The 26,749-nt window shown below is 36.0% G+C and overlaps 1 protein-coding gene across 2 annotated transcripts in view; it reads left to right on the top strand.

Annotated features, from left to right (window-relative positions):
• ATP2B1 (ATPase plasma membrane Ca2+ transporting 1) overlaps nucleotides 1–26,749 on the top strand; it is a 94,462-nt gene that overhangs the window by 21,213 nt on the left and 46,500 nt on the right. For both annotated transcript variants that reach the window (XM_088141882.1, XM_088141881.1), the window contains exons 3-4: nucleotides 20,522–20,951; nucleotides 25,064–25,261. In XM_088141882.1, the coding sequence (XP_087998008.1) occupies nucleotides 20,747–20,951; nucleotides 25,064–25,261 (403 nt within the window). In that variant the 5' untranslated portion in view covers nucleotides 20,522–20,746. The remainder of the gene's footprint in view (nucleotides 1–20,521; nucleotides 20,952–25,063; nucleotides 25,262–26,749) is intronic.

The following is a 26,749-nucleotide window of genomic DNA, read 5'->3' as shown; positions in this document are numbered from 1 at the left end:
ATAGACCCCATCAGTGAACTTACCAAGTTAAGGGACTCCCCCCCCCCCCCCCCCCGTATGCATCCTCTAAACATATTTGCATTGTATGCCATTAGATTGACAGTTCATCCAGTTTTAAATAAATAGTTCTGGAGCTTTTCACAATCACTTGGTTTTTATGACACTGAATAGTTCAGTATCTGCAAATTTGGCCAGATCACTGCTCCCCCTCCACCCATCCTCCATGTCAAGATCATATATAAACAAAACAGTGACTTTTGAGGGACTCCACTTCCTTCTCAACTCTATGTTCTGTTTTTTAAACAATTAGCAATTCATAAAAAGAGAAGTCCTCTTATCCCATGACTACTAAGCTTACTTAAGAGTCTGATGAGGAACTTGATCAAAGACTTTTTGAAAATCCAAGTATTATCAGCAGAATCACCCTCATAAACACACATGCTTGTTGATACTTCAAAAAAGGTTGGTAAAGCAGGATTTACTGATTTTCCTTCAGCAAGGCTTGTTTTTCTGTGTCCTTCATTATGTTTTCTTCAGTTTATTTATTTATCTATTCAATTAATGTTTCTACTAATTTGCTGCTAACCAGATGTTAAGCTGACTGGTCTATAATTTCGTGCATCTCCTCAAGTCACTTTTTAAAAATTGGTGTCATATTGGTACCAATCTAGTCTTTTGGTGACTTGAGAGACAAGTTACTTTAAGTTCTGTACAGTATTTTATGTTACAAGAACTTGTATCTTCACTCTTCTGTTTAAAAAACAAAAAATGCTTGGGTTACATCCAATTCTTTGCTGATGGCATTCCATTTGTTAGTGTGAAGCAACAGTGTCTACCATGAATATTCAAAATCTGGTTTGAAGGGCTGAAAGATTTTCCAGGATAGATTTTAATAAGGTAAGGGGGCATGGACCACAGATGAGCTTCTGAAGAGTGGTTTTATTTGCTGGGTTCATGTTTTAATGTGAAAATAATTGCTCTCCCCTCAAAGTTGATAACATCTTATTATCTTTATGTTCTAGTTAATTATAAAAGCTGATAAATATTTAGATACCATATACAACATATATATCCATCACGATGCAAAGTAATTTAATTAGTTGGTCTTAAAATTGACACAGCTCTTTGCTGCTAAGAGTATATGTTAACAAAAACAAAAGAGTGAAGCTCTAGTGATCAGATAAAGGATTAAATTGTTTTCTTTTGCCAGCTGTAGTCACTGGACCTGGGGGGGGGGGGGTGGGAATCTATGCTTTGTGTTAACATATATGGAACTGAATATCTTAAAATATTATTAATGTGTATTTGTCTACTTGCCAGTAAAAATTAGCTGGTGTACTGTTGTAGAGGAATACAGAGATGATCTTGGAGAACATAACTAGCCCTATCTTGTTTCCCTTTGGTATAAAAGGGAGGGTTGGGGAAATGCTGTAAAGCTTTCTAGATTCCATAGTTATAGCCCATATAAATCAGGTAGAATTCTAATATTTCTTGGAGTGCCTGTTTTTTTGACTTGGCCTACAGTATCTCAAAGGATTGACAACTATGTAGGCCATGCATAGTTCAGTTCTGCTCTCCTGTGGGCTTATTTTCAGGTGACTTTGATCCTACCTTTCAGGAGTACACAAACAGTGAATAACATCTAACACTATCCTATCTTCCTTCACTCAGCTTAAAACATTTACTTTAAGGTGTTTCCTCCATGTTTTTGCTCAGTCTTCCATATAAATCTACAAATAGTTATGTTAAGCACTGAGACCAGATGACAAATTTAGGAAATGGTAAGACTGGTTAAGATTACAGCTTCCATCAACCATTCACTGATGAAGTGGGAGGTGATGGGAGTTGTAGGTTTGGAGACCAGCATTATTTTGGGAGAACAGGGACATTCTTGGGATCAGATTCCCATAATTTCTGAACGGTTTCCTAGGGATATGAACTTCCCTGTTATGCCATTTGATCCTTGAGGTGCTACTTAGGTCTGCTTCTTCCTCCTTTTCCTGCCAGTACCTTTGTGTCACCACTACTGTTTTGGGTAGTGAACTGGGAGTTAAGTGGGTTGGGGAGTGGAGCAAGAATTCATCCATCATAATCATCTTTAACTAGGTCAATATAAATAATTTATCTATCACTTCCACCTTGCAAATACCTATAGAATAATCTCCTATAGTGACCAAGTTCAAAAAGTTGTGACTAATGATGTGACTAAGACTTTTTTATGGCTCCTAAGTTCTGAGGACTTAATATTAATGTCTGTAATAAATATCCTGAGAATAATCTTTGTGATGTTTGTTTTCCTGTCCTGTTTGGTAGAGACTTACCATTGGTTCTATATAGTATAAGTATAATTTCAAGGAATAGTTCAGAAATCATGTTGCTATAAAAGAAGGAAATGACTAGAATGATAGACTTGATAGACTTGCAACTTTGCACTAGTAGGCTTTAAGGCTCAGTAAAAATATTTAGTAGATTCAGCTTCAAAAAAATGGCACATGTTCTTATTACTCATTCCTGTTTTATAAATCTTGGTATTTCTCAGGATGTCATTTTCTGATCTGCTTAAAGGATAACTTTGTATTGATACTGTGAGAAGTATGTTTGACCTTATATAATCATTATTCTGAATATAGTATAGATAATTTGTACTGAGGATTATTTGGAATATATCTCTCTCGGGCACAGATATAAAGATGAACAGGGCAAGAAACAATGTCATTCTAAATATTCATGATTTGTAGAGATACAGAAAACATGCAGTTAAAGGTCAGCCTTCAATGTACAGCAAAGCTTAATCTACGGATTATGAAATGAACTGTTGAAATGGCTCTTTCCTTGAATTTCGGAAAAAAAAAAACATTTAGCTGTTAAAATTTAGCTAAATTACAGGGGAAAAATATTTATATTTATTTTATACACTACCAGACTCAAAAGATGATTCCTAGTGGTTTATACCTTTAAACATAACAAGATAGTATTCTGTTTATGGCTATGCCCTAAATATATCTGGTAGAAAATATATCCATGACAGAAATACAGTATATTCATTTTAGAACACAAGTTTATTTCTTCACAGAAAATATTCTCTATAGAGGTATAATTGCAGATTTGCATGTGACACTTAAAATGCATACATTCTTCCATTACTTTCTTAATACCAGTTATCAGTGACAACATATTTTGACTTCAGTATTCTGTTAACCATTCTAATATTTGATTGCAGTTTATGTCACAGCATTAATGCATTTTCCAGAAATCCAAAATCACTGGATAGAAATGGTAGGAGATTAAAAAATGGCAAATGAGATTTTATATGCTATGTAAACTTTTTTCCAAACAGCAAAGTAGTTGGACTGAAATACCTGAAGTGAATATCAGTATTGCAGATTATTCTCACATAGATATGATAGCACAGTCATAAGCAGTTCTTTATGGTTCATATTGTAGGAAAGAAAAACACTGAACTGCTTAGGATATAAGTACAATGAACTATATAGTACCCATATTCATAGATATGTATATTTACATTTATAGAATAGTTGTTTGGATTTAGGTACAACTTTGAAATGCTACAATTTATGGTATTATATTCATTGTATTAATTTTTGTTGTTCAGTCACTTTAGACTCTTCATGACCCAGTGGACATAATTTCATCAGATTTGTCTTTCACTGTTTTTGAGTTCCTGCTTGTGTTACCAGTGATGATATCTAGCCATTTCCACCAGCCTATTTTCTGATTGCTTTTGAAATTAAAACGGTATTGTCCAGTGACTCTTGTATTCTCATTGTGTGTCTAAAATATCTAAGGCTTATCTTAACTATTAGCACTTCCATTGAGAGTTTGGGTTTATTTCATCTAATACTGAATGATTCTTGTGATGTTCTAAGATAGTCTCAACAATTTCTCCAGCACCACAATTCAGTGGCATTATTTTTTCTTTGTTCAGTCTTTCTGTTGATCCAACCTTTATAGCCATATGTTATAATTGGGAAGATTTAGCCTTGATTATATATACCTTTGTCTGTCAATGCACTTGAGTGTTTTGTTTACATTTGCCATAATTTTTATCCTAACTAGATGTTTCTTTATTTCATGGTTCTAGTCACTGTCACTGAATTTTTGGCCCTAGAGCATAAATTTAGTTATTACTTAAGTTTCTTTTCCACTTATTTGCATTGAGTTAGTATTGCTTGTTGACATAATCTTAGTGTTGTTTTCCCCCCCACCATTGAGCAGGAAATTAGATTTCTGTTCTCTTCTTTCTCTTTTCAAGAAATCTTTCTTGTTTCCAGATATCCAGATGGTATCATTAGCATATCTGAAGTCCTTTTTTTTCTTAGGAATTTTAATTCCTATATCTGTTTCTTCTAATCCAGCATTTCTCATGATGTATTTTACATGTAAATTAAATAAGCTAAGTTGGCAGTATACAACCTTGGTGCACTGGTTTCCCAATTTTGACCCATTTAGTTGTTACATATTCTGCTGTGTTACTTCTGGTCATCATACAGACTCTTCAATAGGCAGATGGGATAGCCTGGTATGCCCATATTTTAAAGAGTTATCTACAATTTATTATGGTGTAAACAACCACAAGCCTTTGTATAATCAGTAAAGCACAAACAGATGTCTTTGTGGAACTCCATCACCATGGGTGCTACTGTCTTTTTTTTTTTTCAGATTTGTGTGTGTGTGTGTGTGTGTGTGTAATTAAAGATTTTTTTTAAAAAAAGATAAAAACTAATACAAACTAATATGAAGTAAGAAAAGAAAAAGAAAGAAATCAAAGAGAAAGCTAAAGGTTCAAGAAAGGAAAAAAGTAAAAGAAAAATATAAAAGAAAGAAAAAAAATACAAAAGTAGCTTCCAATCTTCTTTATAGTAGTTATAAGTACAATTGTAAAGTTACCTCTTACCGTATGGTTACAATATAACTTTCTTCTTTCTATATTTTATCCTGTCTAATCAACGATTAGACAGGATAGATTATAAGTTTATTTTTTTCCCTTTCATGCAAAAAGTCTATAAGAGGTTTGCAGTCAGCAATAAATGTAGATACTGATCAAAGAAGTCAGTGTAGTCATCTCAGCAAGTTCCATCATCTTCACCAACCATTCCTCCATTGTGGGTAGTGCCGAATCTTTCTATATTTGTGCATACAGTAATATCACTGCAGTTATCATGTATAAAAACAAAGTTCCATAACTTTTTTCCAACTGTTTGTCCATCAATCCCCCCCCCCAAATTCTCTGATTTCAATTGTATATTAATCTTTTAAATCCTCTGAATCAGTATATGTATTTGAATCCAGAATTTTCTAACTTTTTTTTATACATCCACCAAACATGATAAGATGTCTCTTCTTGTTCACATTTCCAACATAAATTTGAAGTGCCTTTATATATTCTAGATAATTTTTCTGGTGGCATATACCAATGATACATCAATTTATAAAATTTTTCTTTAATACTGTAACATAGTGTAACTTTCAATCCTTTCAGCATATTTTCCCATTGTTCCATATGTATATTATAACCAAAAATTTTAATCTACTTTATCATATACTCTTTCACTTGTTCTTCTGTTTCAAATTTCAGTAAAAGTTTATACATTTTAGCAATTACATATTCATCATTTGTACACAATTGTATTTCAAACTCAGTCTTACAATGTTCAAAATCATGAATTCTTTTGTCTGCTTTAAATCTTTTTGACAATTGTAAATATTAAAACCATTGACAACTATATCCCTCTGCTACCAGTTATTGTCTTGATTTTATTTTACATTCCTCTTGACAAAATTCTAGTATCTCAGAAGTTAGCCATTTGTGTTTGCCTATTATTTCTCGTCTATAAAATGCTTCTTGTGAGGAGAGTCACAAGACCTGGGTTTGTATCTATTCCATATTCTTAGTATGGCACATCTAACATAATGGTTTTTAAAATCCACATTAACCTTAACTTTATTGTACCACAAATATCCATGCCACCCAAATCTCAGGTCATGTGCTTCTAACTCCAGAAACCTCCTATTTCTTAGCAATGCCCACTCTTTCATCCAAACCAAACATCAAGCTGCAAAATATAATTTCAAATCAGGTAAACCCAGTCTTCCTCTTTCCTTTGCATCTTGTAACACCATATATTTAACTCATGTTTTTTTCCTCACCACACAAATTTAGATATATCCTTCTGCCAATGTTTAAATGGTGCATCAGTTGTCAAAACAGGTATTGTCTGAAACAAAAACATCATTCTAGGCAAGACATTCATTTTTATCACAGAAATTCTCCCCAGCAATGACAGTTGTAGTTTCTTCCATCTTAACATATCTTTTTTAACTTCATGTCTTTACATAGTTATTTTGAAATAACATAAATTCATATTTGTCATACCCAGATATCTTATCTTCTCCTTAATCTTAAAACCCGCCTTATTCATCAATTCTGTTTGATCTTGTGTTTTCATATTTTTTGTTAACATCTTTGTCTTCTGTTTATTAAATGTGAAATCTGCTAATGTACCAAATTCTTTTAATTTGCCCATTAATATTTTAATTCCCTTTAAAAGATCTTCCAGAACCAATACTAAGTCATCTGCAAAAGCCCTTAACTTACAAGTTTTTTTCTTTTAAACTTTACTCCCACAATCCTTTCATCTTGTCCTATATCTCTATTCAATATTTCAACCGAAATAAACAAAAGAGGAGACAGTGGGCAGCCCTGTCTTGCTCCTTTTTGTATCTCACAGGGTTTTATTAGATCTCCATTAACAATTCCCCTTCATGGATCACTGCCTTGTCGTGGCGAAGGGGCTTGCGTAACTCAGTGAAGCCATGAGCTATACCGTGCAGGGCCACCCAAGACGGACAGGTCATGACAGAGAGTTCTGACAAAATGTGGTCCACTGGAGAAGGAAATGGCAACCCACTCCAGTATCCTTGCCAAGAAAACCCCATGGACAATGTTAAAAGGCTAAAAGATATGACGCCGGAAGATGAGCCCCTCAGGTCGGAAGGTGTCCAATATGCTACTGGGGAAGAGCGGAGGGCATTTCCAAGTAGCTCCAGAAAGAGTGAAGCGGCTGGGCCAAAGCCGAAAGGACGTTCAGCTGTGGATGTATCTGGAAGCGAAAAGAAGGTCCGATGCTGTAAAGAACAATATTGTATAGGTACCTGGAATGTAAGATCTATGAACCAAGGCAAGCTGGATGTGGTCAAACATGAGATGACAAGATTGAACATCGACATCTTGGGAATCAGCGAACTGAAATGGACGGGAATGGGTGAATTTAATTCGGGTGACCATTATATCTACTACTGTGGGCAAGAAACTCTTAGAAGAAATGGAGTTGCACTCATAGTCAATAAGAGAGTGGGAAAGGCAGTAATGGGGTACAACCTCAAAAACGACAGAATGATCTCAGTGCGTATCCAAGGCAAACCATTCAATATCACAGTCATCCAAGTCTATGCCCCAACCACTGATGCTGAAGAAGCTGAAGTTGACCGCTTCTATGAAGACCTACAACACCTTCTAGAACTAGCACCAAAAAGATGTCCTTTTCATCATAGGGGATTGGAATGCTAAAGTAGGAAGTCAAGGAGTAATCGGAATAACAGGCAAGTTTGGCCTTGGAGTACAAAATGAAGCAGGGCAAAGGCTAATAGAGTTCTGTCAAGAGAACAAGCTAGTCATAGCAAACACTCTTTTCCAACAACACAAGAGACGACTCTACACATGGACATCACCAGATGGTCAATACCGAAACCAGATTGATTATATACTTTGCAGCCAAAGATGGAGAAGCTCTATACAGACAGCAAAAACAAGACCAGGAGCTGACTGTGGCTCAGATCATGAGCTTCTTACTGCAAAATTTAGGCTTAAATTGAAGAATGTAGGGAAAAGCACTAGACCACTCAGGTATGACTTAGATCATATTCCTTGTGAGTACACAGTGAAGGTGATGAATAGATTTAGAGGATTAGATTTGGTAGACAGAGTGCCTGAAGAACTATGGACGGAGGTCCGTAACATTGTACAGGAGGCAGCAACTAAAACCATCCCAAAGAAAAAGAAATGCAAGAAAGCAAAATGGCTGTCTGATGAGGCTTTACAAATAGCTGTGGAAAGAAGGAATGCGAAAAGCAAGGGTGAAAGGGAAAGATATAAGCAACTGAATGCAGATTTCCAGAGAATAGCAAGGAGAGATAAGAAGGCCTTCTTAAATTAACAGTGCAAAGAAATCGAGGAAAACAATAGAATGGGGAAGACTAGAGATCTCTACAAGAAAATTGGAGATATGAAAGGAACGTTTAGTGCAAAGATGGGCATTATAAAGGACAAAAAAGGCAGGGACCTAACAGAAGCAGAAGAGATTAAGAAGAGGTGGCAAGAATACACAGAAGAACTATACAAGAAAGATCTTAATGTCCCTGATGTCCACGCTGGTGTGATCACTGACCTTGAGCCAGACATCCTAGAGAGTGAAGTCAAGTGGGCCTTAGGAAGCATTGCTAACAACAAAGCTAGTGGAGATGACAGTATTCCAGCTGAGTTATTTAAAATACTAAAAGATGATGGTGTTAAAGTGCTGCACTCAATATGCCAGCAAGTGTGGAAAACGCAACAGTGGCCACGGGATTGGAAAAGGTCAGTTTATGTTCCAATTCCAAAGAAGGACAATGCCAAAGAATGCTCAAACTATCGCACAATTGCACTCATTTCACATGCTAGCAAGGTTATGCTCAAAATCCTACAAGCTAGGCTTCAGCAATACATGAACCGAGAACTACCAGATGTACAAGCTGGGTTTCGAAGAGGCAGAGGAACTAGAGATCAAATCGCCAACATTCGCTGGATCATGGAGAAAGCACGAGAGTTCCAGAAAAATATCTACTTCTGCTTCATTGACTATGCAAAAGCCTTCGATTGTGTGGATCACAACAAACTGTGGCAAGTTCTTAAAGAGATGGGAGTACCAGACCACCTTACCTGTCTCCTGCGAAATCTGTATGTGGGCCAAGAAGCAACAGTTAGAACCGATCATGGAACAACCGATTGGTTCAAAATAGGGAAAGGTGTACGACAAGGCTGTATACTGTCACCCTGCTTATTTAACTTATATGCAGAGTACATCATGAGAAATGCCAGGCTGGAAGAATCACAAGCCGGAATTAAGATTGCAGGGAGAATCATCAACAACCTCAGATATGCGGACAATACCACCCTCATGGCAGAAAGTGAAGAAGAACTAAAGAGTCTCTTGATGAGGGTGAAAGAGGAGAGTGCAAAAGCTGGCTTGAAACTCAACATTAAAAAAACTAAGATCATGGCATCTGGACCCATCAATTCCTGGCAAATAGAAGGGGTAGAAATGGAAGCAGTAACAGACTTCATTTATTTGGGCTCCAAGATCACCGCAGATGGAGACTGCAGCCATGAAATTAAAAGACGCTTGCTCCTTGGGAGGAAAGCTATGGCAAGCCTAGATAGCATATTAAAAAGCAGAGACGTCACCTTGCCGACAAAGATCCGCATAATCAAAGCTATGGTTTTTCCAATAGTAATGTATGGCTGTGAGAGCTGGACCATAAAGAAGGCTGAGCGCCGAAGAATTGATGCCTTTGAACTGTGGTGCTGGAGAAGACTCTTGAGAGTCCCCTGGACTGCTAGGAGGTCAAACCAGTCAATCTTAAAGGAAATCAACCTTGATTGCTCATTGGAAGGATCGATAATGAAGCTCAAGTTCAGATACTTTGGTCACCTAATGCGAAGAGAGATCTCTTTGGAGAAGACCCTGATGCTGGGAAAGATTGAAGGCAAAAGGAGAAGAGGACGGCAGAGGATGAGATGGTTAGATAGCATCACTGAAGCAATGAGCATGAAACTGAGCAAACTCAGGGAGGCAGTGAAGGACAGGAAGGCCTGGCGCAATATGGTTCATGGGGTCACGAAGAGTCGGACACGACTTAACGACTAAACAACAACAACCATTAACAATTATTTGTGCTTTCTGTAAAGTGTAAATCGAATTTACCCATTTTATAAAGTTCTCTCCAAAATTCATTTCTTCAAAAACCTTAACAAGAAAGCCCAGTTCAAATCGTCAGAGGCCTTCTCTGCATCTAAGAAAATCAATGCAGCTTGTTTTTCATTATGTTGTTCTAAATATTCCAAAATGTCCCACATTTACCTAACTGTCTTTTAGGTAAAAACCCACATTGATCCTCATGAATATATTCTTGCAAAATTCTTTTCAGTTTACCGGTTAGAATTGTTGTGAACAACTTGTAGTCATTATTCAATAATGATATTGGCCTATAATTTCTTGTTATAGTGAAATCTTGTCCCTCTTCAGGTATTAATACTATATTGGCCTCTTTCCAACTCTCTAGTATCTTTCCTCCCTGTAGAGAGGAGTTCATCGTGTTTTGTAAAGGTTGTAAAAGTTCATCCTCAAAACATTTTAATAAGAACCTGATAATCCATCTGGTCCAGGCACATTTCCTAGTTTAATCTTATTTTATAGCTTCAGGAACTTCCCATATTGTTATAGGTCCATTCATAATCTCGGTAAATTTTGTTTCTTTAGATATTCATCTATTTTCTCTAGAGTGATATAGATGAAATGCTTTTTGTACGGCTGCATTGTCCATTAATACAGTACTTCCTTCTTGTAATTTCAAAATCATTTTCTTTTCTTTTTCTTTTCGTAAGTTATATGCCAGCCACTTCCCTGGTTTATTTGCAAACTCAATTTTTTTTTTTTTTGCTTCATATACTTCATTTTTATTTCCATGTCTTACAGTCAACATAGATAACTGTTATTATGAAAGCTTAATTTGTTGAGATATACTTATCTTCTCTGGAAATTTCTTTAATTCTTATTTTCTCTTTATCTTATCTAAAATAGCCTGTGTTTTCTCTTGTCTCTTCCGTTTAAGTTCGGGATCATGTTGTATAAAATAACTCTAATAAAAGCTTTACTTGCATCCCAAACCATTGTTAAATAAGTGCCTTTACCTAAATTATTATTAAAAAATACTTTTAATTTCTTTTTATAGTCCTCCACTTTTGCTTCTTTCTGTAGCAACATTTTGTTTAGTCTCCATTTAAAAGAATTAGATTTTATTTTATAAACCAAATTCACAAGATTATGATCCAAAAAAGCCTATGGTCATGCCTCTACTTTAAAAACCTTAATAGCTAAGTTCTTTGAAGTCCAAATCATGTCTTTTCTTGAAAAAGATCTATGTCTTTCAGAAAAGTAGGTATATTCTCTTGAATTGCCATTTTTCTGTCTCCATATATCAACCAGCCCTAAATTGTCCCTCAAATCAAAGAAAACTTTTGGTAATTTGCCTTGAGTGATTTTTCTCAGAAGTTTTGTCCCGTTGTGGGGAGAACACTCCATTCCAATCCCCCATCAAACACAGATTTCATAAGAGAAACCTTATGCAGGCTAGGTCATGCCTCACTTGTATGCCTTTTGCTTATTTTAGCTATGCCAGGCTGACAGGGGAAATTCCATGCTGGATTGAAGTCATCTCATAACCAGAAGCTGTGTCGGCAGAGCTTATGTTGATTAAGCGTGTTCAAAAGTATTTGGGAAATGTAGGATAGACAGGAGGAGACAAAAATGAGACAACAGAAGGCAAAAATGGTTTCACAAAGCCTAATATAGTCAAGAGTTGAGTAGAGGAAATTGACAAGTGTCTTTATAACTAGATAGACCAGCTAGTTCAGCAAGTGGGGCAGTATCTACCACAACCAGTTTTCCAGACCAGTTCCTTCTCAAGATCTAGCAGCCATTGTTGCAACAGACACAGTCCTCTAATGCCTCCTAATGAAGATGATTGAAATCCAAGCAAATGTATTTTAAGCAAACTGAAGAGCCAGTTTGGTCTAGTGGTTAAGGCACCAAGCTAGAAACCAGGAGTTCTAGTCCCGCCTTAGGCATGAAAGCTGGCTGGGTGACTTTGAGCCAGTCACTCACTCTCAGTCCAACACACCTCACAGGGTTGTTGTTGTGAAAAAAATAGGAGGAAGGAGTATTGGATATGTTCGCTGCCTTGAGTTATTTACAAAAAACAATAAAAGGTGGGTTAATTTTTTTTAAAAAAATATATGATCTTCCTTGCTCAGTGTGAACTGTATATCTCCCTAAGACCAAATGATTTCCCCACTGGCAGATCCCACAAAGGATTTATAATTATTCTAATAAACAAGGAAGCTGTAAAATGAGCACCCCTTCTTATTTAGAGTAGCCCATCCTAATAGATGTGGTAATATGTGCTGGGGAGTTTTGGCTGCTAGCTCAGGATGTGTGATGGGATGAAAGTTACTTAATTGACGAACTGAAACTTAGATTATTAGATGAACTGTGGAACAAACTCATTTGTTAAGACACTGCAACAACTATGGGAAAAAGCAAGTTTCCTTGGTGATGGAAAAATCAAAGAATCAGTATGCATGGGAAGGGAAGACACCCCCTTTTCTACCTGTACATCTGGTGCTTCTAGTAGAGCTCCACTATTTGCCTAAGAAAAGTTTGTCAAAAATGCAAAAGACCTATGTCTGCATTGTGGAAAATGTAGTCATGTAACACCTAGGTGCCTTATAAGATTCACCTTCCAAAATATCTCCAAAATATATTTAAGGGAATGGATCATTTTGAAAATAGATATCATAAAGACTCAGATCTGGCTTGTTAGGAAACAAGGTGATTCTAGCCCAATGACTCAGAGACTGAGGCAATTAGGAATTAAGTGGAATCCAGACATATTAAATATTTATCTTCCCAGTTATTCTACAGACCCAAGACTAGCACTGAAATACAACTGAAGGCCTTAATAGATTCTAGCTCCAGTGCAGACATGATTGAATCCTCTGTTGCATGCAAATGATCTACCTACTTAGCCTATCCTAACCTCTGTTATGGTTGAAACTACTGATAACCAGCTCTTAGACCCTATTAGAGTGTTTTGAACCACTACAAAATACTATTGGCAACTCTTGGGATTCTCTACAACTTAGCCTCCTCACATTTTTGAACAATCTTGGCTACAGATTCATAATACACACATTCATGGGATTATTGATTCTGCAAGGTAGAAGAGTCACAGCCTATAAAGCCTCACTACTTCCCCTTGCATCCTCCTACCTTGTCTGCCAAACTAATCTTATTCTTGGAGCCTACATTCCTGCTAAATGCCACTATCTTATATCAAAAACAGAGTTAGTTTGCCTGGAAGAATGCACTCATAAGAACAGAAAGGCTTTATCCCCCCTCCCTCCGCCCCTTCTTTGCCAGTATTCCTATCTGTTCTGTTAACAAGGAAGGCTCCCAAGTATTGTATGAATAATGGATCCTGAACTCTGTAACAGGATCATTAATCTTCTTCTACTCATTTCTAAAATCTGAATGGCTAGAAAGCACACATTTTTACTAAAAAGGATCTTAGGGGCTTACAAACTGATCTGGATGAAAGGAGGTCATGAATATTTAACTATCTTTGATTCTCAGTGTGCTAAGTTTGTATAATAGTGGATTTATTAATGTCCTGTTGTTCTTCATGCAATTCATGAATTATATTTTCCATGATTTTTAGGCAAAAGTTTTATTTTTGTATTTAGATGATTTGCTAATATAAGGATTCTGCTTTCCACAATGATCAAGTTCATGATTACAGTGTCTGTATTAAATTAGACAAATCTTCGCTCTACCAGTATTGGACTATTTGGGCTACTGTATTTTCTTCAAAGCAACCCAGATGGGAGCCTTTCCTCATTCCCCACACTATCCAGGATGTATAACATTTTCTGGGCTTTACTACTTTTTACCAACAATTTTGTTGCACTATTATTGACTTGCCTTTGCAAAAAGGGAGTGTTGTTGCCAGGACCTAACCCACTTAAATCAATCAAATCACTTTGAAGATACCATGTACCTTTAAGATGGATTTTGATGCCGCGACAAGGCATTCACTTTTTATTCCATAATCCAGATACCATGTGGCTCTTTCCTGTACAGATTGATGTGTCTTACCTTGGGAGATATACTTTTACAATCTGCTCTCTAATTTGTGGGTAACCTCCTGTCCTGCACTTTCTTTTTCAGGCATCTCCTTCCAGTCAGAAGGAACTATGTTGTTTTTACAAGGTCCTTTTGGCCATCAAAGAAGCTTTTCCTTATGGGTGTCATCTCCTCACTTTTCCCCATGTTTTAACTTTCATTTTCCCACTTCACATGCAGTTATTTTATCATGTAAATAAGAATGTTTCTTATCCTATAATTGTCCTCCAACCTCCATTCTGTGCACAGAAAACTTTGGTCTCCATCCTCTAACACCTTGTTTACCCTGTGAGACTGTTGGAACCAAAAGGAGACATATGGTCAATAAGAGCTCAATACTTATGTGTGGGCTTAAATAAATGTGTGGTTCCCCTTAGGTGGACCCTTTCTCTTCCCTCCCTTTCCTTGGGAATGGCTCCGCAACAGCCATTTATATGTCCTTTTTTTACTGAGGGAAAGAAATGTTTCTTTGTCAGGCTAGCTGGGCAATTTAGAATATTTAAAATGACCCATCTCCTCCATGCTTTTTGGTGGCTTCATGATAAACATGTCAAGGGCTACATCTCTTCTTGCTACATTATTGCCAGGCCAAGTCTGTGACTAGCAAACCACATGGACTGCTGCATTCTCTCCCCACAGGGACTTTGGGATACAGTTTCCTTGGATTCTATTACTGATGTGCTGATGGCATTATGGTGGTAATTGATCTAAGATGGTTTATTTCATAGCTTGTTGTATGCTTTCCTGTCTTCCTTGGAAGTCTCATATGTTCTGTCAACATGTTTTCTACATTACAGTTTGCTTAATTACTTGATTTCTAACAGGCACCCAATTCATGGCATACTTCTGGAAAGCTTTTCAACTATTGGATGTGAAGCTCCACCTGTTTTCTGTCTGTCAATCGCATGCAGATGGAAAAATGGACAGGACAGATACATTAGAGCAATACCTAAAAGAAAGTTGTCTTGACTTTACTTATGGTTGAGTTCACTTACAAGGACTCTATTCAAGCCTCTACTCAGATGTTGCCTTCCTAGCCTTGTGCAGCTATCACCTGCACCAGCTGCTGAATGTTTCTTAGCTTTCCCTTCTGCTTTTTTCCAGTAATTTCAAGTTGTTTGGCACCATCTTAAGGTTCAAATAGATTGTGCCAAGGCTTCATACAAACACTCTGTTGATCGTTGTCGTCAGGAAGACCCCCATTGCTTTTGGAGATTATGCTTGGCTTTCTGTTAGAGTTTTCACTTCTATATGACCATCTAACAAGCTGGATACCAAGTTTATTGGACCACTCCCTATAGTATCCCAGACCAGTCCTTTGGCCTTTCACCTGCAGATTCTAGCCACACTGAAAATACAGCCAGTTTTCCATTATTACTCCTGATTCTAAAGAGCCTTTGCTTTTTTGTTTTATCCTTCATTTGTGGTGAGGGAAGGAAGCACAATGCCTTCCTGTCATCCGTGTGCAGAAGGAGGAAATGGGAGAAGCACCTGATCTCTCTAGAGGCAAAGAGGAAATAGAGGCAGGTAATGTAGCTGTGGAGATTGGTAAGGCAAGACCCTTTAATTCCCAGGCCAAAGACAATGCAGTCTTCTGAAAGCTTGTGTTCAGTTTCTTTGTTTTTAATTATTCCTGCTTTTAAAGCACAAGCCACCAAGAGTGGTTTGGTGCTGGGCAGCCTCTAAATTATTAATATATTATGTTATACAGTGGGGCAAAAAAGTATTTAGTCAGCCATCAATTGTGCAGGTTCTCCCACTTAAAAAGATGAGAGAGGCCTGTAATTTTCATCATAGGTATACCTCAACTATGAGAGACAAGATGGGGAAAAAAATCCAGAAAATCACATTGTCTGATTTGTAAAGAATTTATTTGCAAATCATGGTGGAAAATAAGTATTTGGTCAATATCAAAAGTTCATCTCAATACTTTGTTATATATCCTTTGTTGGCAGTGACAGAGGTCAAACGTTTTCTGTAAGTCTTCACGAGATTTACACACACACTGTTGCTGGTATTTTGGCCCATTCCTCCATGCAGATCTCCTCTAGAGCAGTGATGTTTTGGGGCTGTCGCTGGGCAACACGGACTTTCAACTCCCTCCAAAGGTTTTCCATGGGGTTGAGATCTGGAGACTGGCTAGGCCACTCCAGGACCTTGAAATGCTTCTTACGAAGCCACTCCTTCGTTGCCCGGGCAGTGTGTTTGGGATCATTGTCATGCTGAAAGACCCACCCACATTTCACCTTCAATGCCCTTGCTGATGGAAGGAGGTGTTCACTCAAAATCTCACAATACATGGCCCCATTCATTCTTTCCTTTACATGGATCAGTCATCCTGGTTCCTTTGCAGAAAAACAGCCCCAAAGCATAATGTTTCCACCCCCCTGCTTCACAGTAGGTATGGTGTTCTTTGGATGCAACTCAGCATTCTCTCTCCTCCAAACACGACAAGTTGAGTTTAGACCAAAACGTTCTACTTTGGTTTCATCTGACCATATGACATTCTCCCAATCCTCTTCTGGATCATCCAAATGCTCTCTAGCAAACTTCAGACAGGCCTGGACATGTACTGGCTTAAGCAGGGGGACACGTCTGGCACTGTAGGATTTGAGTCCCTGGCGGCATAGTGTGTTACTGATGGTAGCCTTTGTTACTTTGGTCCCAGCTCTCTGCAGGTCATTCACTAGGTCCCCCCGTGTGGTTCTGGGATTTTTGCTCACCGTTCTTGTGATCATTTTGACCCCACCAGGTGAAATCTTGCATGGAGCCCCAGATCAAGGGAGATTATCAGTGGTCTTGTATGTCTTCCATTTTCTAATTATTGCTCCCACAGTTGATTTCTTCACACCAAGCTGCTTGCCTATTGTAGATTCAGTCTTCCCAGCCTGGTGGAGGTCTACAATTTTGTTTCCTTCTACAGCTCTTTGGTCTTGGTTATACTGGAGTTTGGAGTGTGACTGTTTGAGGTTGTGGACAGGTGTCTTTTATACTGATAACAAGGTCAAACAGGTGCCATTACTACAGGTAATGAGTGGAGGACAGAGGAGCCTCTTAAAGAAGTAGTTACAGGTCTGTGAGAGCCAGACATCTTGCTTGTTTGTAGGTGACCAAATACTTATTTTCCACCATGATTTGCAAATAAATTCTTTAAAAATCAGACAATGTGATTTTCTGGATTTTTTTTCTCTCATAGTTGAGATATACCTATGATGAAAATTACAGGCCTCTCTCATCTTTCTCAGTGGAAGAACTTGCACAATTGGTGGCTGACTAAATACTTTTTTCCCCCACTGTATGACCCCAGCCAAGCTTCTGTTGACTTGCAAAGGTAGGAGAAAAAGCTTAAATTTTAAACACTGGAGCATAGCTTTATGTAGCATACAGGCTCTCACGTTTTTGCACTATATTAACAGTTAAGCTTCATTTGCCAAGAATAAAGTTTACAATCTAACTGAATTGTGCCTGGGAGTCTCTTGCCAGGACTGATGAAATTTTGAGTAAGGTGTTAAGTGTCTGGAAAACTAAGATTTATTACTGAACCCAGTTGTTGAGCTTGACACTTGGCAACTTCAAGATATATGTACTTTAACTCCCAGAATCCTTACCAATAGCTATGCCAGTTGGGGTATTCTGGGAGTTTGAAGTCCACATGTCAGGAGGATGTCAACATTAGGAAACAGAGTGCAAGACTGAAGGAAGAAGCACAGCTCAGTTGTAGAAAAAAACAAACCTAATGTCATTAGCAAGAGCCAATGGGTTTGTTGAGATTCTCAGAAGAACTATCTAAAGAAGATCTGAGGGCTATGAACGTATTACTGATGAACCCCAGTGCATGCACATCCATTGAGGCTGAATGCACTCATTGTATGAATTAATAAACTATGGTTTACAGAGATCACAGTGGTTAGATTCACATAACATGCTAAGCTAAAATCAAGCAATCACCTGAAGGCTTAGCTCATACTTTGAAATTAGCAATAACAAGCAGAGGAATAACTTTATTAAGTGAAAACATTGTAAAAACCGGAGAATTAGTTAAGAATAGAATAAGAGGTAACCCAAAAAGAGAGAGAGAGAGAGAGAAGGAAGGAACATTGAGTTTTAACTGTATGAAATGTAATAGAAGGATCAGTATTATTATTGCAACTGTTACGTTACTGATCATATTTTTATTTTTATACAGTGGTACCTCGGGTCACGAACTTAATTCATTCTGCGACTCTGGTTGCGACCCGAATTGGTCGCGACCCGAATCAAATTTTCCCATGAGGTTCAATGTAAATAGGGTTAATCCGTTCTGACCCCTACGAATTTGGTCGCCAACCGATTTTGGTCGCGACCTGAATCAAATTTTCCCTTAAGGTTCAATGTAAATACGGTTAATCCGTTCTGAACCATATGTATTTTTTTTTAAACCACAAAAATATGACACAAACTACAGTACAGTATGAAGAGAGAGAACACTAACCTTGCTTGAGGTGTGGAGGACAGGAAGGCAGGTGGGGAGGTGGTTATTGTTTGGAGGGAGAGTCCCCCCCCACAGGAAGCCACGACCACGTGTGTCAGCAGGGAAAATTGCCGCGGATCCTGTTCGTGACCGTTTTGCGAACGGAAGCAAAATTTTACGAACGGTGCTGTTCGTGACCCGAATTGGTCGTGAACAGAAGCGTTCGTGACCCAAGGTACCACTGTACTTTTATTCCACTTTCTGGATAATTGTGATTCATGCATATTTGAGGGAAATGGGCCATTCTATCAGTCATTTAAATTAAAAGGACAAGATATATTAGGAAAGTAAGTGGAAATAAAAAGAGATTAGTTCTTTAAGGCTGGAATAAAGGAGTAAGCCACAAACTAAACTAGTATTTATACCCATTTGAATGTTTTTAAGAATGAAGCTATGTAAATAAGCTCTGTTTGCTGTAAATTAACATGAGTTAACTTAGGCAGTAAGTATCAGTGAGAAGCTTAATTTATGCAGCTATCTTATGGCTAATTTAAATACCTGATGTAAGTTACCTTGATCTAAATTGCCACTTAGAGTTTGCAGCTCTTGTTGAATTTCCCTCCCTCTGCCACAAAAATTGTTTTCTTTTCTAGCATAATCATTAACTAGAAATGGGTTTGTAAGCTGATAATTTTCACAGGTGCAGATACACTTGCACATTTGGAAAATTTCACAAGCATGAGCAGTTCTTCTCCATTTTATTTAAAACATTTGTACAATTGAAGCAGATTATAATAAAATTTTATATGTGTTTGTGTATATGTATCAATAATGTAAGACATATTATTGAATACCAAGTATAATGAAGTTTAATATTAGAAATTTATTTGGTAAGAATATTTCTCAAGAATTAAGTTTGATCCTCTCCTTAACTGCTTATCAGAAAATTACAAATCTGCATTTAGTTTAAAACTTTACTTGATCATATTAAATTGTCTTTTATAAACATTGGTTATGTTTAGCAAAGGCTGTAATGAGTCAATCAGAAATAGACTTGTAAAATTAGCTTGGGATGATGATGATGATGATGATGATGATGATGATGATGATGATGATGATGATGATGATATCTGTAATCTCTTTCTAACTTGGGCCTGATAAAAATCTATCCTATTTAAGGGGTTCCTAGGTTTTTGTGTTTCTCAAACCAAGCTGTTGATCAACTAAGGTTATTACCATGGAGATATAACCTGGAGCAACCTCATTTTTTACTTCTTTGCATATTCATTACATTGCTTTCTTCTTTTTGTATAAAATTACTAAGCAATATAGGTAAGATCAAGTGCTTCTTGATCAGAATAGTCTGTTTTTAGTTCTGATTTTGAATTGTGAATGTCAGTGAAAGGAGATCTTTCATGAAATGCAAAGGACAAAAATTAGGCTGAAGGGAATTGGGGATATTAGAGTAAAAGAAGAAAAAGTTGACTGGATGGAAGCTCACTAAAAGCATTTAAAACTGAAAGGTGAAAGAGAGGGCAATTAGAAAGCAGTGATTTAAAGGAAGTTTAAAAATAGGGGTTACTGTAGTGTGGATTCAATGCTGTAGAAAAGATACTGGGGAAAATGATGGAAGAGAGGAGAAATCAAGGAAGATACAAGGACAGATTAAGGCAAGGACTGCAGCATAGTTGACTCATCAAATGAGGCAGGGTAGAGTTGAGAAATAGCTGATAAAGAGGGAGAGGAAAAAATCAGAGTAGGTTGATTTTAACATTGATAGATTTAAACATTGATGGATTCCTCTATTGAATTGGGCGAAGAGGAATGTGGGAGGGATAAGGGCAAGTATATTTACATATTATCCATAACAGCAAAGAGGCATTGTGAATCAGAATTATAGTTGTACAGTTTACCCATTTCACTGTTAGCAATGAATGGACTGCTTATGAGAAAATGTTGCATCTTGCTGCTGTGAACTCTCTTTTATTTGCAGATTGCATTTACCTTTCACCAGAAGTGGAATGAAGGAACAGACAATGGGAATACACTCAAGATAACACTCCTGGACAAGGTGTCTAATGGCTCTCTTGTTTTGAGTTGATTTATATCTGCATATTTGATGGTTTTCACATACAAAGGATTTATTTTTCTTTTGGATATACTCAAAATACAAAATTATTCCTTGTTGGAAACTTTCTGCTTTTGAAAACTGTACATCATGGGAGACATGGCCAACAACTCGGTAGCATATAGTGGTGTAAAATACAGTATAAAAGATTCTAATCATGGAGATTTTGGTATTACACTTGAAGAGCTTCGTACCCTTATGGAATTGCGAGCTGCTGATGCTTTGCATAAAATACAAGAATGCTATGGAGATGTATATGGAATATGTACAAGATTGAAAACTTCTCCAAATGAAGGTAAGGATAATTTGTACATAAATTTCAAGTAAGATAATACTGGCTTGTATAGATACCGTATGCCCTTTTTAAAAGTTAGTTGACAGTGTTTTTCTATGTCATTTGAAGAGCCACTCAGCTTTTTCTGTATCATATATGTATTTATTTCGTTCCTAAATTAAGATAATGAAAAGTAGAATTTAACAAAATAAAATTTGAATTGAAACTGCGAATATTTCTATTAGGTATAATTCCAGAAAATATAAGTGAAAAATACCACAGTTTACTAAAATACATGTCCTGATAGCCACCAGGAGAAATTTGGCACAACATTGGGAAAGAGAAACTTCCAGTGATACAAAAGCAGGAGACCAAAATTGGAGAATATGCAGCAATGGCAAAATTGACGTATATCCATAATAGACATATAGCCAAATTTTAGCAGGAATGGCTCCTTTATATACTACACATGACACAGCAAGGAAAATTTAGACATTTGGAATATAGTTTCTAGGACAAGAGTTATAGACCAATAAAAAACAACAGATGAAACAAGCAGATATTAGCAATAAACTCAATGTTTGGTACAAAGTACAAATATTTAGGTTAGCAACTGGGAAATAGATGGAAGGGAAGGGGGGAAAGGTTTTTTGGGTTGTTGTTTTTTTTTGTCCTTGATTTCCTTTAATATTTCATTTGGTGCTGGAACCTCTGATGATTTTTTTCCCCATTGTTTTTATTGAACTATGATTAACAAACAGTATCAGGCAACTATATTAACATAAATCCAAGATGCATATAAAGAAAAAAAAATGATGTAGAAAATACAAAAAAGAACTACTACAATGTAAATAAAGAGAGAGGTACTGCATGTGTACAAATTTACCATATATGTAAAGTATTCCATATTATAGACTATTGCCATTGAGGTAAATCATAAAATGCATCCAAATTTGATAAAATTGTGCTTTCTGCCTCTGATTTCTCATAATTTTAATTTTATCTGTGTGGTTTTTTTTAATGTGGCAATTGAAGCAACCTTGTTAGTCCACGTCTTAGATATTATGTTATCTAGAGTTTTCCAATATTACACAATTATTATTTTGGCTGCTAAAATTAAATAGATAATACATTCTTTGTTGTTGGTCCTGTAAATAAATGCAGTAAGCCAAACTCTGGGAAGCATTCAGATCTTTGTTTAGTGATGTTACTTATCTCCCAAAAAAATTTATGCCAAAAAGATATAACTTTATCACATGACCACTACAAATGAAAAAATGACCCTTTTGTGTGACAATCTCTCCAACATTTGGAAGAATATTTTTGATATACATGTGCCAATCTAACAGGAAACAGCATTACTAAAAAAATATTTCTGTAATCTTTTAAACTCTATAGTACTTTTTTCTTCCTTTGGGCTTTGTATCTTTAACTTTTTAAAAGTTTGTTAAATTTAAATTTAAAAAAGTAAAATTTAACATATTTCTATACTAGGATTAAAACAAGTAGTTTTGATTTAAAATTTGTTTCCTAGTGTTGTATGCTTTCAAAAAATAATTTGACATTACAAAAGCAAGAAAATGTAATATGTACATAAATTATAAGACATTCATGAAATCAAAACATTCACACAATTTAAGACCTTTTGTTGGAAATGTGTTTTAAAATTTAGAAGCAACATACTGAGTTTTCACAAATATCAGACCATGAATATATGGTATTTTTCCTAAAAATATAACTTTTTTTTTTTTTTACAGTTCCTTGAGACTTTTGAGTAAGGGTAGATAAACCTGTTAATTTTCTGTAATCACTTTTTTCCAGAGATTTCAGTTTGGAAAAATTTTAAAAGTCTATGCAAACAATATTCATGCATTTTTGTGAGCATGAATATTCTTAGGTATTTTCAGAAACATTTCCTCCTAAAATTAAGCATTCTTATATGTAGGGCCCATTACAGTATGTGTCTTTCTGGTTATTTCATATTGAAACTCAGAGGCTGCAAAACTCAAACTACTTTGCTTCAGCTCTTTAGTGTGATGTGTTTAAGTGTTTTCCTCTGCTTTTTGGGGGGGAGGCAAGGGGGGAATAGAATGCTGCTTATATTTAAAAGAAAGGCTTATATTAAAACATAAAATCTTCCATCTAAAAGATTTATTTAGGACTGTTTATGTATATGAAGTTTCCAGCAACTACTGGTGAATGTTTTTCTGAGTACAACTCATAACTCCTATTCACATATATCTGCTGCCTAATTAAAAAGCAACACACTTGGCCTCTATCTATCTGAGCCACTCATAATTTATGAGATTTATAATGACTTTACAAAGTCCTTCCAACACATGTTTAAAATAGAAGCACTTTCACTTTTAATAGCCCTTGGCCAATGTTGTTCAGTATCATTCTCCTACAAACATTACTGAGCTGAGTGCAAGTGTTCACATGTTGACTTCCAAGTGAGGCAGTCATTATCTGAAGTGTTCTTGTGGTGTTACTAATGTGTAAATTGGGATTCTAATTCTGTGTAGACAAGGTTTGAGTTGCCCAAATATGTTTGGACTGCAGTGCCCAGAATTCGCAGCCAATATTGTTCATGCAGCTGGGAATTGTAATTTGGCAGTAGCTGTAGGAATCACTTCTATTGTCACTGTTTCTGTTGTGTTTAGATGTCCTTAAGAAAAATTGTTTAAATATCCTTAAGAAAAATATATATATTAATACAGATAAAGCTGAATGATTCCTTAATGCAGTCAGGGAGAATAAAATAGCAATACTATTCTGTTGTTTTTTTTTAATTTCTTGTCTTGTATTCTTTGGAATACCCAAGTGGCTTTGTAATATACAATCATATGAATAAATATGATTAGTAGTTACAATGTTGGACAAACTATTTCTGTCTGCACAGCTTGTGTAAATTCCTTAATTAAAGTGTGAGAACATCCATACATTCTGTGCCATAATTATTTCGGGGTAAAGGGGAACAGTGCAATGTTGGAAGAACCTGAAGTTTCCCTTTTGAAATGTTTCAGAAATGATCAAAATCTGCACTCATGATAGATATATTTTTTTTACTTGTTAAAAAAACAAATGACAGTTATGAAAGAACTATTTATACATACGAAGTTTTCAGCAATTATTGGTGAAGATTTTCCAAAGTAAAATCTTCCTTGCATGTGAATCTACCTTTCTTGAAATGTGGGAAAGAAGGAAATCTGATTTTGATACTGTTGTTGATTTATGCTTCTGGAAGGCCACCCATCAAATCTTTATTATGGTCATAGGAATCACCCATGGGAAGTGATGACCAAGAGCATAAAGGATGAAATGTATGCTTGTTACAAGTGAAACTGGAACGGTAGTAATGAATTAGCAGAAACCCAAAATTCATTTGTCAGTGCATCTGATCATGACAACTGGATAAATTATTTTTTCCTTCCAAGTAAATTAGAAAAATCTAGTTTTTCAGAGTAAAATATGCATTGTGAAGCAGTTTCTTCCACATTTTAAATATATATTCATAGACATTGTTATTATTTACATTTTACATGTTTCTAGATAGAGTTACATGTATTTTATGGGGAAAACTTTTTTTTTTCTTTTGTGTATGATACTTTGTACTGAAAGATTTAATTGCCTTTTGTATTCAAAGCTTTGTGTTGGGAAAAGTCCTGCAAAGAACATTTGGTGTAATCCTAACGTCAGTTATTGCTATAATCAATTTCTTTGAAAGTCAGGGGTTGTTTAGCAAATACTTAATTGGCAAAAGAAACAAATACATTATTTTAAAAACATGCTTGGGTTTCATATGGACTCAAATACATAAATTGATTTAAAATACTCAAGAAAACAGTATATTTATTCAGTGATTTTTGTGATTAGCAGAAATCTACATAGCTGTAGCCACTTTCTGTTACTATTTTAGAAAAACACCACCAAAGTGTCTGTCCTGATGTTACCAAAGTGGCTATTTTTCTAGAAAACATGGGAATAAATAGCATGATGTATCACATGAGTGCAAAATAACAAGTTTGCAGTATATTTAATATTTTAATAAATCAAATATGAAAAACTTTTCATTTTTGTTAGGAAGTGACAATAAACAGTTCTATAACCATTTTCCCCTTTTTACTATTTAGGCTTAAGTGGAAATCCAGCAGATATAGAGAGGAGAGCAGCTGTGTTTGGGAAGAATTTTATACCTCCTAAAAAGCCAAAAACATTTCTTCAGTTAGTATGGGAAGCACTACAGGATGTTACATTAATAATTTTAGAAATTGCAGCCATAATATCATTGGGCCTTTCTTTTTACCAACCTCCAGGAGGGAATGAAGCATGTAAGTAATCAAATAGGATTTTTTTTTTAATTCTTGTGTATCATGAAATACATCAGAATGAATGTGTTAGAATTCTATTATAAATTCATAAAGCTGTTTGTGTTCCTAGAATTGTGAGAGAACTTGACAGGTGTAAAGTCTATTCCCATTAAATTAACTTCTTGTCAGTACTTCATTTGAGCAAGATATAGACTTTAATGTTCATCATATATACACGAATCTTGAATGTCTAATAGAAGGACAGTAGGTTTATGTAATCTTTAGTATCACTCTCCCCTTTTCTTCTGTTTTTAAATCTAGAAAACAAGGATAATTAGAGCAACTTCACTCTGTGTTCTCAACTTAATTTTCCCAGGGTTACATAGTGTAGTCAATCAAAAGAGCTCTCTAAAAGGTTAATCTGTGTTTGCACTGGCATTTTGAGCTTTACTATAATCTAATTTCCTCAAGTATAGGATCTCTTCAAATGCTGTATTTTTCACTGGAGAGAGTTCAGGAGCAGGCCTGGATTCATGTACTCCATTCCTTACTGCTCCCGAGCACAGGTAAATATGAGTGTCTAAATAGAGGTATTGATTCTTCTTCCATGAAAGAAGTAGGAAAACTGGTGGAGGCAGGACAAGGTTCACTCCTTGTTAAGTCCCATTCCTGACAGTGTAAAAACAAATATGGTTAATGTAGACCCAGTTAACATGTACCCTGTATCTAGGGTAACATACAGTTACTTGGCAAACACCAGTGCAGATTAATATTCCTGGGCTATCACTTTATCCTTTGAATTTCTTTTAAAGATACTGCATCATTTTAAAAAATGCCATTCAAATATATTGAAAACTGATAAATGGAGCAATTTAGATGTCTAAAGCATGTTCTAATTTCTGAGCAGGTACTTTTCCAAATGCATATAGTTTAAATGCTTATTTAGTCTTATAAACTGTAATAACTAAATACAGTTGCTACAAAATATCAGATTTATAATATAAAATCATAATCCTAAAATGCACATGCTATAGCTGAAATGGTCTGAGACAAAAATTGCATATATTTCAAAATCTGCAGAGACTTTGGATAGTGAGGTAAGAGTGTATTTTTCTGCAAAATTACTTCTGTGGCAGGTTCACTGAGATGACTTCTGAAATACTGTTTGGAAACCTATTCCTCAGTTATTGGCTTAATGTTAAAGTAGCCTAGGAACAAGGTCTCCATTAAAGATTTCAGTGTGTGGGATATAGTGGAGATTTTTCATTTAGAATAGGATCAAGGAGATTTCAGGCATGTGGAATATACTTCATTCTCTATGATAACTCTGAAATTCACCAACTGGAGCTTGGTACAAAAACATAATCTTAAAATTAAAGAATCTATTTTATATTTGAATTTGGTCTAAATTGGAGAATTGGACAGAGTTTCACCTTTCCAGGTAACAAACTCTGTTTAGTTATCCCAGCCTTTCTTCATTCAGCAGTATAATTTGTAACTGGTAAACCT

Source organism: Python bivittatus, unplaced genomic scaffold (assembly GCF_059951505.1).
Source record: "Python bivittatus isolate LINGU-HERP-01145 unplaced genomic scaffold, Pbiv_v1 ctg000330_np1212, whole genome shotgun sequence".
In the NCBI taxonomy this organism is placed as follows: Eukaryota; Metazoa; Chordata; class Lepidosauria; order Squamata; family Pythonidae; genus Python; species Python bivittatus.
The sequence above is the reverse complement of the archived record's forward strand: the minus strand, read 5'-3'. Positions and strand labels throughout refer to the sequence as shown.